General features: G+C 42.2%; 1 protein-coding gene across 4 annotated transcripts in view; it reads left to right on the top strand.

The window, feature by feature from the left end:
* The window catches only part of EIPR1 (EARP complex and GARP complex interacting protein 1), a 171,165-nt gene that overhangs the window by 81,367 nt on the left and 72,617 nt on the right, over window positions 1-17,181 (top strand). For 3 of the 4 annotated variants that reach the window (XM_077812577.1, XM_077812578.1, XM_077812579.1), the window contains one exon: window positions 2,606-2,762. The exons of the other annotated variant lie outside the window; for it this stretch is intronic. In XM_077812577.1, the coding sequence (XP_077668703.1) occupies window positions 2,606-2,762 (157 nt within the window). The remainder of the gene's footprint in view (window positions 1-2,605; window positions 2,763-17,181) is intronic. 4 annotated transcript variants of the gene reach the window in all.

The following is a 17,181-nucleotide window of genomic DNA, read 5'->3' on the forward strand; positions in this document are numbered from 1 at the left end:
CTTACTGTAAATTTAGCTTAAGTAGGTAGTTCTTATTTGTATGGTGGAGGTGCATAGTGTGTTAGGTGCAATGCTTTACCCTTTGGTAAGGAAAAATATCAATACAGCATAGAGTTGCTTTTTCTTTTTTGTTCAGTACCTACATTGAATTGAAGTGGGGAATTTGGCATAGTACTTGCTGAGTTTTAAATATTGATCAATCACTCAGCATGCACTACAATTAGTACAGGTCTGTCTGCATAGCAACAGACGAAAGGGGATTGTCCAACACCGTATGATTCTAAATCGCCTCTTTGACCAAATTCATGTACAAATTCCAGACTCTGTTCTTGTCACATCCTAGTGTATACATTTACCAGATAACAAATTCTGAACTCTGCACAGTAAATTAAGCCTCCCCTTCAGCCCTCCTCCTTTGAAGTGATTGTCATCTTCTTCCATTGGTTTTTCCTAATTTCATTCAATTTTTATCTAGTTACTTTTCCTGTATCTCACTGATAACTAGGATTTATTAATAATTATTTTGGATTAAATGCTTACCCTCTTTCTGTCGCTGGGGAAGTAGTTCGTATATATTTGCGTCAAACTGCTTTGTAATATGGACTTGTTTGGTTTCTGTATCCATGTTGCTGACACCTTAGTCCAAGATACTGATTTGTAGTACAGTTGCTTCCGTTTCCTTTCCCTCAATTCTCAAAGTCAGCAGAACCGCCTCAGTTCATAGCTCCGGACTAAAACCAGTCATATATACTCAGAAAGGGAAGTCGCTCATCTCTGTTCCTAATACAAAGCGACTCTTCAAAAGGAAATGTTTTTTTTTTTTAAATTAACCATTACTTACCCATTGGATTTTCATATAGACCATTTTAATAGGGATTCTATCTTCCCCAAACTGCCCCCCACAACCCAATCCCCTACTATTAGTAGTCTCCTCACTATTGCCATCAATGGTAAGATTTTTGTGTGCAGCAGTATCTTGTACTGACCAGCTATTCCGGGGTGGGCAAACTGTGGCCCGTGGGCCGGATCTGGCCCACCAGCTGTTTTAATCTGGCCCTCGAGCTCCCGCTGGGGAGTGGGGTCTGGGGCCGCTCCTGGAAACAGCAGTAAGGCCCTGCTCTGGCTCTTGCTCTGCATGCTGCCCCCTCCCCAAGCGCCATCCCCCAGCTCCCGTTGGCTGGGAACTGCAGCCAATGGGAGCTACAGAGGCGGTGCCTGCAGACAGGGCAGTGTGCAGAGCTGCCTGGCCGCGGCTCTGCATAGGACATGGGGGGGACATGGCTGCCGTTTCCAGGAGCTGCTTGAGGTAAGTGCTGCCCGGAGCCTGCAACCCGGCCCCCTCCAGCGCGCCAACCCCCTCCTCCAACCCTGATCCCTCTCCTGCCCTCCAAACCCCTCAATCCCAGCCCAGAGCACCCTCCTGCACCCCAAACCTCTCATCCCTAGTCCCACCCCAGAGCCCGCACCCCCAGCTGGAGCTTGCACCCCTTCCCGCACCTCAATCCCTTGCCCCAGCCCTGATCCCCCTCCCATCCTCCGAATCCCTCTGCCCCAGCCTGGAGCCCCCTCCCTCACCCTGAACTCCTAATTTCTGGCCCCACCCTGGATCCCACACCCCCAACCAGAGCCTTCACCCCCTCCCACACCCCAATCCCAATTTTCTGAGCATTCATGGCCTGCCATATAATTTCTATTCCCAGATGTGGCCTTTGGGCCAAAAAGTTTGCCCACCCCTGTGCTATTCCCTTGTTGACCTTGGACCAGATTTTCTGTTGCATAGCAATTTGCACCAGTGCAAAGTGGTTGCAAATTATTGCCATTCTGATCTAGTAATGCTTACACCCACTTTGCACTGATGCAAATTGCTACACACGGTGCAGGAATGAAGATGGGTCCCACAACATTCTTTTCCCTTTAGTGCTGATAGATTGTTCTCATAGATACACCTATATTTTGCAACATCACTTTTTTTTTAAAAGGCAAATTTAAACATGAAGCGGTTTCAAGAGATGTTGCTGCTTTTTTAAAAATAAATAAAAATAAATCCTGTATTTGTCTTTTTTGGAAACTCTGTTTTTACAGCTGGAATTAAAGGGAGGAATTTGAATGCATATATGTTTAGAGGATAACTCTCTTTGCTAAACAGTCTTTCACAGCAAAGGATGTGACTTAGTGCCATACATGCAAACTGGGGATAACCCAGCAAATCCACAAGAACAAATTTTAAAATTGTGGCTAAATTATTACCGTTAAGGTGCAAACTATACACTTGAGAAGGGGTCATTTTCATTTCTAACATTAATTGAAAGGAACATATGGGGAATGGGACTTGGAAAATCTGTTTTCATCAGAACTGAATTTTGGCTTTAAAACATGGAAAAGTGGGTTAAATGTATGCTAATTATGAGTTCTGCAGTGAACTGATTGCTGACTTGAGGTCTGCGCCTTTATCTGTGTGGTATGTTCTTTGAATTCAGCTTAATATAATATTTTAAATATTTTAAACAGCAGATGTGCATTGCTTAAAGATTTGCGTAGATGTTGATGCATGTGTACAGTATGTCTCCTGTACAATGATCTGTTGACATTATCCTCTGTTGCTTAGCTTCAGACAGTAAAGTCATGACATGTGCGGCTGTTTGGAGGATGCCGAAGGAATTGGAATCAGGCAGTCATGAATCCCCTGATGATTCATCAAGCAACACTCAAACCCTGGAGCTACTCTGTCACCTTGACAACACAGCCCATGGCAATATGGCCTGGTAGGATTCTGCATATTTTATATTCCCAAGAAAAGCCTAAAGCCCTGTGCTGTTAGTTTTGTGCAGTTTTATATTGCAGAAACTGGATTACAAACTTTAAAACTATTCTATCTTAAAAAAAAGGTACAAATTGATTTCTTGGTCCCAGATGTTTCATAGATTAAAAACATGTATTATAGTCCTTGCAAAAACACATGCTGTAAAAGCCTGTGTACTGTGTTGCTGTGCCTTCCCCCTTTCATACAAGACCTTTGTTGCACACAAACAGGTGCTCTACTTAACATTTTAGTCTTTGTACAGAACATAATTTTGATATCACATTTTTATCTTTGTTTTTCTGGCTGCATTTTGCTCTATTTGGTATAAATATAAGTAAATTATTGTTTATTGGGGGGAGATTTGATTATGTTCCATGGTTCCTCTTTATTCTTTTCTGTCAACTAAAAATTTGTAATGAGGGCTGGATTATTGCAGTGTGTTATCATAGAGGTTCTTTTCATTATTTGATTGAGAGAGTGAAATTTGCTCACCGTATATTCATGAGCACCTAGCTGTGTGGGTATCTATATATAGCATGTTTCTGTGCAAGGCAACAGAATGTTGACACTCAGCCCATAGGTCATAACAGCCTGGTTTGGCATCTTCAATGACATCTGGGCCATTTTCCACTCTTACACCAGCAAACACAGTACTAATCGCAGGAGAACTCTCTGCACTGGCTAATATTTGTGTGTGAGCCAGACCATGGAACGAAGCACCATGATCTCAGAGTGTACAGACCCCTTGCACTACCACCACCAAAGAACTTTGAAGATATCACCCAGAAAAGGGTGGAATGAGGAGGGAGAGGATGAGATATGGGAATTGAGAGATATTGCATCATATTTACATACATTGAATCTGGACAATGCAGCATAACACACTTATGCAGTGTCAGGTGTTGCTCTATGACTTTCTTGTGGGAGTCTATTGAAATTGCATCAAAGAAAATAGCACTTGGATTCAACCCTATTTCCTCAAATTCTCCGCTTCCTTTTATACCTTTTTGTAAGACAGGGTTTAAAAAGTTCCTGTCCTGTGTTAGACGTGAAAGGTAAAGCTGGAGAATAGCCATCAGCAGATCTCCCCTCCTGCTGGCTTTCTCCAGTCAGTTAGAGGACCCAGAGTGGGTTAGTCTCACCTCTACCCACTTCCCAAACCCTACTAACTCTCTGAATCTGTACCACTGCTGTCTTGGGGAATGTGTTATCCTTCTGTTTGCAATCCTTTGTTTAGCTTTCAAGCCTTATATCTAAGACAAATATAATTTAAACTTCAAGTTAACATTTTGTGAGGCCCTATAAAAATTGCTTGACTAATTATTTTTATATATCTATTCATTTTGCAATTCAGTCAAAAATGATCACATTTTCAACGGGATTTATTGTTTATAAACCCAACTATTATTTTTGGTTTGTTTATTTTTCTTCTAATTTTTTCTTAAGGCCATATTGTGGAAACCCAATGAGACTACGTGAGTGATTAGGTGCTCACTAAAGTGTGCTCACTACGGTGTGCATTGGTTCCAAAGTTTTGTCCTTAATCTGTGTGTCTGTTATTTTTTTAAGGAAGTGCCTGGGTAGTAAACCTGCAAAGTTTGGATTCAGACTTTTTCAGAGTTGGTGTGGGTACTGTTTGACGCACTGAGGGTGGGCAGGCACAGGCCTACCCAAAACAAAAGGCCTTCCCCCTCAATTAAGAATGAGGAACCACTGGACCCAGGCATCAGGTGGTTACATCAGACAACAAATGAAAAAAACAGGATCAGGCGTGAGGTCAGAGGGTAATAATGAGGGATTGGGGGGGATGGGGACGCACGAAGCAGAGAACGCCAGACAGCTCCCACTGCTCCTTAAAGGAGTCTAAGGAGTCAGTGGATGCTCTTCAGAAGAACTCTGATATGTGAGCAGATAAGGCACAGGAATTAGGCCACAGTCACAGAGCACCCGTGCCCCATTCAGCTTCCTTCTCTTACTATGATGGATGGCTGACTTGGCCAGCACCAGGAGGAGGTTGATTATGAGGTCTCGTGACTTTCTGGGCCCATGGATGGGGTGTACTAGGATAAGGAGGTATGGGAGACAGTGCAGCCAGGATATCTGTAAGAGGTTCTAGTGGAGCCAGAAGAGGGTCTACAATCTGACACACCTTACATAGAAGTATGCCAGGATCTCCCTCTGGCCACAGAAAGAACAGGTGTCAGGGGAGTTCTTGAACCATGCCAGGTACATGCCTGTGCTCATGATTCCATGAAGGAGCCATCAGCTAGTATCCCAGGAGGGCAGTAGTACAGACTGGTCCTCCTTAGGTGGCAGCAGGTCCTGCCACTTGGTGTCGGGGTGGGACACCAGGGCAAAGATGTGGATGATGTGAAGCATGAGTGAATACCGATTGTTTCCTGGGTGTGTTTCAGAGACAGATCGGCTAGATGGTGTTCAGCCAACTGAGGTTGCGGGACAAGGGCCTGAAGGCAAGGTCTGGAGGGCCAGTTGGTGTGGGTGCAGTTGGGGTTTGGGTGTGGCTTTGGTAATTTGTATAGGGGGTTTCAGTTCAGAATCGCTTATAATTAGTTTAGTAAGGATTAAAACTAATAAATAGTACTGTATTTAAAGACCTCCTTCCTTGTAAGTAACTACCCAAAGGTATCCCTAATCATTTTACAATGTTAAGTTACCTTTATTAATTGAACACCTCTCTAGTTTGACCAGAGACCAACCAGAATTGGTCCCAGATAGAGTAGCATCCTGTCCTGAGATCTCCACTGAAACACTTTGGCCTTCAGTGCCTATACAAGTATACACAAAAAACTGGTGTATAGGGGACTCTGCACTTTGCATCATTCAAAAATATTACTTTTAAGGTTTTATTCTGAAACACAAGACAGTGTTTTTTTAATTTCATCCACATGTAGGTTAACTGCCAAGCAGAAAACAATGTGTTGACAAGTGCCTACTTAGACATTTAAAAATCTGTTTTGTTGTTTAATTCAATATTTGTATTTTAGGTATTTTGTAAAACTAAGTGGCTTGTCCAAAATCACTCCAAATATTCATGGAAGAACTGGGATTAGAATTTACCTTTAACTACAAGAACATTCTTCCTTCATTTGAAGAAAACCAAAGTATTTAAAAATCATCATGAAAATGCATGAGAAACTTTTATAGTCAAATGGGTCACTTAAATTAAGGAGGCTGATTCTTTGGTTACATAAATGTCATGTTAATCATTCAGATTGCTGGCTGTGGCTGTCTGGACTACCGGGTCAATGTTTCATTCCAAAAACACGAACTCCTGCTGTTTTAACTAAAGGTTTTATATGCTCTGTAGTCCAGCTATCAGAGGCAATGTGATTACACCCTCTCTGAGCAGTCTGGCACTCCGTCCAGGTTAGTTTGGGGTTTCGGGGGGGTGGGAGGGGAGAAGGGAGTTGTTAACTGAATCATGACAGCTCTTGAAATTTCACATTTGAAGTGATAACGGATTTTAAAAGTTTTTTTTTTTAAGTCAAGTTTTGAAATGAATGGTTGGAATGAAGATTAGTAAGAAGATTGCAATTATCAAATCTCTTTATCTGCATTTTATAAGGAAAAGAGAAGGAAAGAGAGAAATTTAAATTTAAAATGTGCATGTAGCATTACTATATTACCAAACTCCCCTGTTTTTCACACTGTCCTTTTCTTGCCCATGTTTTCTCCTTTCACTGTTCCCATTGTATCCTGCTCCTCAGGTTCTTTTCTCTACAGCTAATTTTCCTATGTTCATTTCCTGGCGAAGGCCTTTTATAGTTAGAATATTGTCTCTGGTATTATTTATATTTCTAATACTGTGTATTCTAGAAATACTTGGGGGTGGAGGTACGGGGGGAGAAGGGAATTATTTCACTGCCAGGATGCTAGGTATTCATTTTATTTCACTGACCATTCTTTCTTTTAATGTTTTAAGAAGACGTGACAAGGACACTGGCACATAGATTTTCAAAAGTGAAATGAGGTAAAGAAGATACAAAGAAATACAGAATTCGTTTTCTGAACAATCACACACACCATATAATACACCCACTACAGTGTGTATTTTCTTCTGAGCCAAGACAAAAAAAGAATGCCTAATGTGTGATGACAAAAATTCTAAATTTTTCTTACCTGTCTCTGAGCTTCATGTGTCCTCTGCTCAAAGACTTTTGGAATATTTTTCCGGTCATATCCTGACAAAACTAACCATGACATCTGTGGACAAAGACATTTGGAGCTCTTCTCGCCATGCGTATTATCAGTACTTGAATACCACCAACTGCTATTCATCTGCAGTTTACACAAATCTGTACTGCTGCTAAGCTTCAATGTATCTTGGAGTTAGCAAAATTCTTACTCTAGATATAGCAGGCATTTGAATGAGCAGGGAGATGAATATGAACCCCACTTCAAAAAAAAAAACACATTTAAACATGTGTTTATTTTTAAACTTGTGAAGTTCTGTTAAGTGCTTTGCTAGTTTCGGGCATAAATAACGTAGGTCTTTTCCACCTATAAATTCTACAGTTTTATAATAAGTTTCCCCTTTTCTAGATGTACTTCTTATGTAGGGGTGGGCAAACTGTGGCCCGGGGGCCACATCCGGCCCTTCAGACATTTTAATCCAGCCCTCGAGCACCTGCCGGGGAGTGGGGTCGAGGGCTTGCCCTGCTCTGTGTGTGTCGTGGCTCCCGGAATCAGCGGCATGTCCCCACTCCAGCCCCTACGCATAGGGGCAGCCAGGGGGCTCCGCATGCTGCCCCTGCCACAAGCACCACCCCTGCAGCTCCCATTGTCCAGGAACCACGGCCAATGGGAGCTGCAGGGGCGCTGCCTGCGGACAGGGCAGTGCACAGAGCTACCTAGCCAGAGCCTGAACCTCTGACCCCCCTCCCACACCCCTGTCCCAGGCCTGATCCCCCTCCTGCCCTTCGAACCCCTCAGTTCCAACCCAGAGCACTCTCCTGCACCCTGAAACCCTCACCCCAGCCCCATCCCAGAGCCCACATCCCCAGCCAGAGCCCTCACCCCCGCCAACCCTCTGCCCAGCCCAGGGCCCCCTCCCACACCCTGAATTCCTTATTTATGGCCCCACCTCAGAGCCTACACCCCCAGCCGGAGCCCTCACCCCTTCCCGCGCGCCAACCCCCAATTTCGTGAACGTTCATGGCCCACCATACAATTTCCATACCCAGATGTGGCCCTCAGGCCAAAAAGTTTGCCCACCCCTGTTCTTATGTATCAACCACGTAAGAAAAGGTCTGACAACTTAGTCTATTGTACTTCTAGAAATTAGAATACAGTTATTGTTACACATACCAAGAGTTAGTAGCAGAGGGAGGGCCTCTGCTCTAAAGAAATAAAGCAGTCTGCTCAGAAACTGAGACATTTTAATCTCAGGAAATTGCTGATAAAATTATGCTTGCCAACTCTTGGCTTTGAAAGCGGAGTTCACTTTTAAAGAGTTTTCTCGGCTTCTCTTTTGAGCCTGTAAATTGTTTCATTGATTTCTGTGGGATAACTTGCAAGATTAAGGGTGTGACAAAGTTCCTGCTCTACCTTGGTGGGTCTTGCGCTTATTGGCGGATGTGCTGGCCTTGGAGCTTCACGGCAGCCCTCAACTTGGCCGTTTTTCTGAATTCACAGAAAGTCCAGGTCGACTCCTCCTGTGTCTGACCAGGAGTTGGGAGGATTTGGGGGGAACCCAGGCCCGCCCTCTACTCCGGATTCCAGCCCAGGGCCCTGGGGAATGCAGCTGTCTAGAGTGCCCCCTGGCACAGCTGTGCGACAGCTACAACTCCCTGGGCTACTTCCCCATGGCCTCCTCCCAACACCTTGTTTATCCTCACCTAGGACCTTCCTCCTGGTGTCGGATAATGCTTGTGCACCTCAGTCCTCCAACGGTCCGCGTTCTCACTCTCATCTCCTAGTGCCTCTTGCTCCCAGCTCCTCACACGCACACCACAAACTGAAGTGAGCTCCTTTTTAAAACCCAGGTGCCCTGATTAGCCTGCCTTATTGATTCTAGCAGCTTCTTGATTGGCTGCAGGTGTTCTAATCAGCCTGTCTTAATTGTCTCCAGAAGGTTCCTGATTGTTCTGGAACCTTCCCTGTTACCTTACCGAGGGAAAAGGGACCTACTTAGCCTGGGGCTAATATATCTGCCTCTGTTACTCTCCTATAGCCATCTGGACCGACCATGTCACAAGGGTTTGCAAGAAAAGGTCCTGTATTTAATTGTTATTTATTTATATAGTGATATTGTGTGTGGCATTTTAGAGAAATAGATTGTAATATCCTGAAGAACTTACAATTGGGGTTAAGATATTGCATGTCAAGACAAGTTGGACAATGAGCTGTGGGGGCAGGAGATGCGAAGGGAAAGGGGAGACAAGCAACAATAGGACTCTGTGATTACTTTGGTTAATAATATATGCATTGTGAGGGTTTCCTAAAACTTGTTTCTGCTTCGATAGCATTGAGGTGAGACTAGGACTTATAGGCCTTCAGGAGTGGGAGGACAACTGGATCAGAAAGGGAATTACAGATGTAGGAGTCAGAGTAGCAGCCGTGTTAGTCTGTATTCGCAAAAAGAAAAGGACTACTTGTGGCACCTTAGAAATTAACAAATTTATTTGAGCATAAGCTTTTGTGAGCTACAGCTCACTTCATCGGATGCATTCAGTGGAAAATACAGTGGGGAGATTTATATACACAGAGAACATGAAACAATGGGTGTTAGCATACACACTGTAAGGAGAGTGATCACTTAAGGTGAGCTATTACCAGCAGGAGAGTGGTGGGGAGGGGGCGGTGGAAACCTTTTGTAGTGATAATCAAGGTGGGCCATTTCCAGCAGTTGACAAGAACGTCTGAGGAACAGTGAGGTGGGGGGGATAAACATGGGGAAATAGTTTTACTTTGTGTAATGACCCATCTACTCCCAGTCTCTATTCAAGCCTAAATTAACTGTATTCAGTTTGCAAATTAATTCCAATTCAGCAGTCTCTTGTTGGAGTCTGTTTTTGAAGTTTTTTTTGTTGAAGAATTGTAACTTTTAGGTCTGTAATCGAGTGACCAAAGAGATTGAAGAGCATTGTGCCGCATAGCGGTGTGGCTGCAGGGGAGGGAGGACAGCCTCCCGAGCCGTGAGCTCAGGGGCCGGGCGGGACGGTCCCAGGGGCCAGATGTGGCCCGTGGGCCGTAGTTTGCTCACCTCTGCTCTAAGTATATGAAGAGAGCAGACCTGCTGTGTGAGAAGATAGATAGGGTATTTATCACTCTGTATAATCCATTGTAATTTTCTGAGCATGCATTTGGTTAGCAATCTGAAAAATGTGAAGTAAACTGTAAGAATATAGATAGTACTATAAATTTAACCACTGTACCAGTACCAAAAGCCTTTTGTCAAGTAGGGGAGAAAATTAATATTTCTTTATGGATTGAAAGATGCTTTTCTAGCAAAAGAATTATCTAATTTTGCTCTTATAAAGGCACTGAGACATTAAATAGAAAATAAATGCTTTCTTCCCTAACCAAATCTGTCTTCAGTGTGTTTTAATTAAAAATTAATCTCTCTCTTTAAAAGGCTTATTTTCACATTGCTTATGATTTGGGAAATCCCTTTTAAAATGTGGAAAAACAGAAAATCATACTCCTTTTACTACTTTCGTCGGAGTTGCTCCTTCTGCTTGCACTTTAAGTTGGTAGGCAAGTCAGCAAACCATTAGTGACAGACTTAATGGAAATGAGGTATCCACAATATTTATTTTTTCCCCCCTATCCGTTCCTTTGGGGCAGTCATGTGTCTGCCAAATTGGTGATGGCAGGATTAACCCCCTGCGTGAGTAAACAGTGGCAGGGCTAGTTCTTTTCTGCATGACTGCCTCATGTTTCTCTCTGTGACTTCCCACATCCTTCTAATTAGGAGGGATCAGAGCCACGAAAACTTTAATTCATACACAGAAATTTGATTGAAAAAGACAAGCATTTGATGCCTTCCCAGAATATACCAACCAATGAAGCTCATGGGATTTAAGTCAATTGCAACAATTTATGCTAATAACTAGAACTGGAGACAGCACAAATGCAGGTGTTTGGCGCAGGAAAAGCCATTTGTCAATGCAGGAGGTTGGTCTTAATGACTGAAAATTAAACCAGCATTTTATTCAAAGAGAAGATTTCTTATTAATCCTTATGTAACTTTACAGTGTGGGCTTTAATAATAAGAGGCATTTATGAGCTCCACAGGAAATAGATATTCTTTAGTGAGAAGGTCATATGATGTACTGATGGAAATCCATGGTTACTGTACTTCCAGCTATCACAAGTTGTGGTCTTTCCACATCTCTTAAGCTTAAGCAGTGTTATCCTTAACTTATGGGTAGGAGCCAGACAAAGAGCATGCAGGTGTTTCATGTGTGGTTGATTCAGTAACTAGACCCCTTTCTTTTGACTTGATACTTAACTTTACAGCCAAAGTCTCCCCTCCTTCCTTTTCCCTTCTCTCTGGTCTTCACTGTCTCCGTTCTGTTCTTGGCATTGTGTTTTCTTTTATGTTATATAGCCCCTTCCTTCATTTGTACTCTAAAATGGAGTTTAAGAGGCAATCAGGAAAATTTTCACTTTGGTGATCTGAAAACCTGATAATTCTGTAAAAAGACCTAAAAATCAAGCAGTTTCCTCCTACTTCTCTACAAAGTTTAAGACCAAAATGCTGCATTAAGGGCCATCTTTTTCATGATCTATCAAAGTTTAGGGTATGGGACAAGTGAATTATACCACATCCAATTTAAAAGGTAGGGGAATTTAAGTCCGCACAATATAATTGCCCAAAGTAGAATGTGGCCAGAATGCTAAGATTGTTGTTTCTATTATTTCAAGTAGTTCCATGAGAAATTAAAGGACCAAAACTCATCTGGATATCCGTTCGGTCACATCTTAAAAATAAATAAAAAAAATAAAAGCACCCAGCATCTCACAGCACAATACCCCTGGACGGTTCAATCTGCAAGTAGCAGAACATTGCTTTTTATTGGTTTACTAGTGCCTCTTTTATACGAATTGGATTTTCCTTTGAGGTTTCTTATCCGAGAACTGTCGAGTCTCATCCTTTCTTAGCTGGTATGGTCACAGAAACTGTGCCAGGTAGTTTGACTGCAATAAACACGGATTTCTACTAGTTTAACAAACAAGTCTTTTTCACTCGCAGTTAAGTGTAACAGCTTCATAATATTACTATATGGAATGTATTATGGCCCCAGTTCTGGAAAAATAAATCCATTCACGACAGCATTTGATCATGTGCTTCACTTTAAGCATGTGCTTAAATCCCATTGAACTCTATGGGACACAATCACATGCTGACAATTAAGCACAGGCTTAAGTGCAATACTACATGGAGATGGACTTAAGTGCTTTCTGGTGTTTATTGATCCCATAATATAAGTTTATTTTCTTTTTATTTTTTTTTAAATGACATATGCACTAACAAAATGAATAAACAAAAACTTGATCAGGAAATGCAAAAAACAAGTTTTTCATAATTGTAACACTTTGCATTGCATTGCATGCAGGCAACATTTTCAAGCACTAGTTATGAATATATTTAGCTAGAAATATTCATTAGATGCATAGACTTTAAGGTCAGAAGGGACCATCATGATTATCTAGTCTGAACTCCTGCATGTTGCAGGCCACAGAACCTCACCCACCCACTCCTGTAATAGACCCATAACCTATGGCTGAGTTACTGAAGTCCTCAAATCATGGTTTAAAGACTTCCAAGTTATAGAGAATTCACCATTTACACTAGGTTAAACCTGCAAGTGACCCATGCATCATACTGCAGAGGAAGGCAAAAAACTTCCAGGGTCTCTGCCAATCTGACCCACTGGAAAAATCCTTCCCAACCCCAAATATTGTAGTCAGTTAGACCCTGAGCATGTAGGCAAGAACAAGGCAGATTACCTGGGAAAGAATTCTCTGTACTAACTTAGAGCCCTCTGCATCTAGTGTCCTATCTCTGGCTGTTAGAGATGTTTGGTACTGGCAGTTGCTGATGGGCCACATGCAATTATAGGCAGTCTCATCAGACCATCCCCTTCATAAATTTATCAAGCTCAATCTTTAAGCCAGTTAGGTGTTTTGCCCCCACTGCTCCCCTTGGAAGGCAGTTCCAGAACTTCACTCTTCTGATGGTTAGAAGCCTTCACCTAATTTCAAGCCTAAACTTGTTGAAGGCCAGTTTATATCCATTTGTTCTTGTGTCAACGGTGGCACTTAACGTCAATAACTCCTCTCCCTGCCTGGTATATCCCTCTGATGTATTTTTACAGAGCAATCCTATCTCCCCTCAGCCATCTTTTGGTTAAACAAGCCAAGCTCTTGGAGTCTCATCTCAGAAGGTAGGTTTTTCATTCCTCAGATCATCCTAGTAGCCCTTCTCTGCACCTATTCCTGTTTGAATTCATTTTTATTAAACACGGGAGGCCAGAACTGCACACACTATTCCAGATGAGGTCTCACCACTGTCTTGTATAATGATATTAACACTTCCCTGTCTTTATTGGAAATACCTCGCCTGATGCATCATAGGACTGCATTAGCTTTTTTCACCTCCACAGCACATTGATGGCTCATTGTCATCCTGCGATCAACCAATACACCAAGGTCTTCCTCCATCTCTGTCACTTCCAACTGATACATCCCCAGCTTATAGCAAAAAATCTTGTTAGTCCCTAAATGCATGACCTTGCACTTTGCGCTATTAAATTTCATCCCATTTCTATTACTCCTGTTTTACAAGGTTGTCCAGATCTTGTATGATATTCTTTCCTCCTCCATATTGGCAATACCTCCCAACTGTGTGTGATCTGCAAATTTTATTAGCACACACTCACTTTTTGTGCCAAGGTAAGTAATAAAAATGTTTAAATAAGATTGGTCCCAAGACCGATCCCGGAGGAAATTCAGCCTGACAGTTCGCCGTTCAGTATAACCAGTTGTAATCTCCCCTTTAACCAGTTCCTTATCCACCTTTTAATTCTCATATTAAACCCTATCTTCTCCAATTTAACTAATAATTTCCAATGTGGAGCAATATCAAATGCCTTACTGAAATCCAGGTAGATTAGATCTACTGCATTTCCTTTGAGAAGATAACTGATTTTTTAGACAAAGGAGATGAGGTTGATCTGGCATGATCTACCTTTTATAAAACCAAGTTGTGTTTTATCCCAATTACTGTTCACCTCTATGTCCTTAACTACTTTTCTTTCAAAATTTGTTCAAAGATCTTGCATACAATTGAGGTCAAACTAACAAGTCTGTAGTTTCCTGAATCACATTTTTCCCTTTTTTAAAAATAGAAACTATATTAGCAATTCTCCAGTCATTGCTTATGACCCCTGAGTTTACAGATTCATTAAAAATCCTTCCTATTGGACTTGCAATTTCATGTGCCAGTTCCTTTAATATTCTTGGATGGAAATTGTCTGGGCCCCCTGATTTAGACCCATTAAGCTGTTTGAGTTTGACTTCCACCTCAGTAGTATTGTGGAATAATTATCGTTAAGGGTCTGATAATAACATTAATTCAAATATTATCATATTTCCTGACTTGTCTTTAAGATTTCATTTCATTAATGCAGTATTAAGGTTGCATGCTTAAGGAAACAAAACTGAATATATAAATTGATTTAGTAAAGTTAATATCAAGCAAATTGTTTTGAAAATCAGAAATCTGCTGATAGCATTTTAAATGGTTATATGTTCGCATAGTGAAAAAATTGTGTAATTAGAACAATCTGATGAGTAATTTTGCCTTGAGAACAAATGAAAATTATCACTTATTTTAACATGATAGGACCTACTACTAAAAATAGATGAGCTCACGACCCCTGGTTGGGCAGACCCCTTTGAAACCTTATAGGGTATGTCTACACAACCTGCAGGAGTGAGCCTCCCAACCCAGGTTGACAGAATTGGGCTAGAGGAGCTCACACTAGTTCACTAAAAATAGCTGTGTAGACAGTTTGATGATGTGGCTTGGGCTAGAGCTCAGGGTCTGAAGCCTAGAAAAAGGGATGGGCTTCGAAGCTTGAGATGCAACTTCAAAACATTGTCTACATAGTTGTTTGTAGTTCACTTGTGTGAGCCCCAGTAGCCTGAGTTTGTCCACCTGGGCTGAGATGCTCAATTCTGCAGACTGTGCAAAAGTATCTGAGGGGCTTTGTGCAAGTGCGGCAGGTTCAGCTGGGCACATTTAATATCAGGATCATAGGAACCATTTTCCTTTTACAGAAATTGCCAGAGAATATAACATCACATGCTAATGTCTATTACCAGGGTTTACATTCAGCGGAGCTGTCTGGAGCCGTACCCCGGTAAATATTTTCAAGCCCCTCCCCCCTCCGGTGTTTTTATAGCATGTTGTGGGGGAGAAGGGCATGGAGGGCTCTGGGAAATACTGTCTGAAAATTTAAGCCCTGTCTATTACGCATATCCTAGACCCTCCATTTTCTTTACATGGTGCACAAAATTTCAGATATATCAAGATATGAAGCTGATTCATTGTAGACAGAGTCAAAGAACTTTCAGCACTTAAATAATTGTTTCACACCTCTTTAATTTCTTGAAATTATGTTCTTCATGACCTGTCTGTGCGCCGAAAAATGTAGAAGAATAAAAAGAAAATTTTGGGGAAAACTTACCAAATAACAAGTGAAATAGATTTGCTTTTGATTAGAATACTTCCAGCCCATTTCCAATAACCTCCTAACCTTGTATTCTGATCCTTTATAAAACTTCCTCACTTAGCATCCTTTAGTAAACCAAAATATGTTATTTCATAACTGAGTTCAACAGGATTTACACTCTTGACCTCTCTTCTTCCCTTCTTTTAATATGAATAGGCCATAATACTGTACCACTTGTCTAGCTTTTTGAAACATTGTCTATTATTTTCCATTTTGCTCATTTTCCCTTTTTATGGGGTCATCTTCTGAAAAAAATCTGGAACTGGCAGGAAAACGTGAAAAGTCGCTTTTCTCCTGTTGATTTTCAGATAGGATTCTCATGAATGACCTCAAACTTTTTCACTAGTGTTAAATGGATGGTATTGTGTGTATAATATTGTACTTTAAGTGTTATGCTACCAACTATAATAAAATATTTTGACACGGAACCAAAAATAAACAAAATAACCCAATGATGTATTAGCTGGTTAGTAAAGGAGAAAACTGTTTTTGTCATATGACTAATCTGTCCATTCTTCTCCAAGTGCTTGCTTATGTCCCTTCCATATTAAGTGTACATGCTCGCTACATGCACCAGTGCTGGAAGTTTTCCCCTCAGCAGTATCCATAGAGGACTGGCTCTGATGCCCTCTGCAGTAGCGCCCACCCTCAGTTCCTTCTTGACGGAAACTCTGACAGTGGTGAAGGAGGGTGGGTTGTGGAATGGACATGAGCAACACATCTCAAAGAACACCAGTTATGGAAAAGGTAACTGTTTTTTCTTCTTCGAGTGCTTGCTCATGTCCATTCCATATTAGGTGACTCCCAAGCAGTACCCCTTGAGGTGGGTAGGAGTTTACTGATGTGTAGATTGCAACACAGCTCTGCCGAACCCAGCGTTGTTCACGGTGCGTTATGCCATCACTCAGCAGGCCAGAGACATGTGGACAGAGAACCATGTTGCAGCTCTACAGGTGCCCTGAATAGGGATGTGTGCCAGGAAGGCGCCGAGAATGCCTGAGCTCTAGTCGAGTGGGCTCTGACAATCAGCAGCGGGACCCCTGCCAGGTTGTAACAGGTCCTTATGCAAGAGGTGATTCAACTGGAAATCCTCTGCGAGGACACTGGAAGGCCCTTCATCCTATCCACTGTAGCGATGAAGAGCTGAGTTGATTTGTAAAAGGAAAGGCTTTGTATTTTCTAGATAAAAGTGAAGGACCTTCAAGCATCCGGCGTGTGAAGACGCCTCTCTTCACTGGTCTTGTGTGGTTTGGAACACAACACGGGGAGGAAGATGTCCTGGTTCATATGGAAGTTAGACATCACCTTTGTCAGGAAGGCTGGGTGGGGCCGCAGTTGAACCATGTCTTTGTAGAAGACCGTGTACAGCGGTTCTGAGATCAAAGATTTAATTTCAGAGACTCGTCTTGCCTATGTTTTCCTGGTGGTGGTGACAGTCTTCCATGACAGGAGAGAAAGGGAGCAGGAGCCCAGCGGCTCAAAGGGTGGGCCTATGAGCCTAAAGAAGACTACATTAAGATCCCACTGTGGGACAAGGGTCTGTACCTGCAGGAAGAGTGTCTCGAGCCCTCTCAAGAATCTGACCATCCTATCATGAGAAAACACTGTCTGGCC

This window comes from Eretmochelys imbricata, chromosome 3 (genome assembly GCF_965152235.1).
Source record: "Eretmochelys imbricata isolate rEreImb1 chromosome 3, rEreImb1.hap1, whole genome shotgun sequence".
In the NCBI taxonomy this organism is placed as follows: domain Eukaryota; kingdom Metazoa; phylum Chordata; order Testudines; family Cheloniidae; genus Eretmochelys; species Eretmochelys imbricata.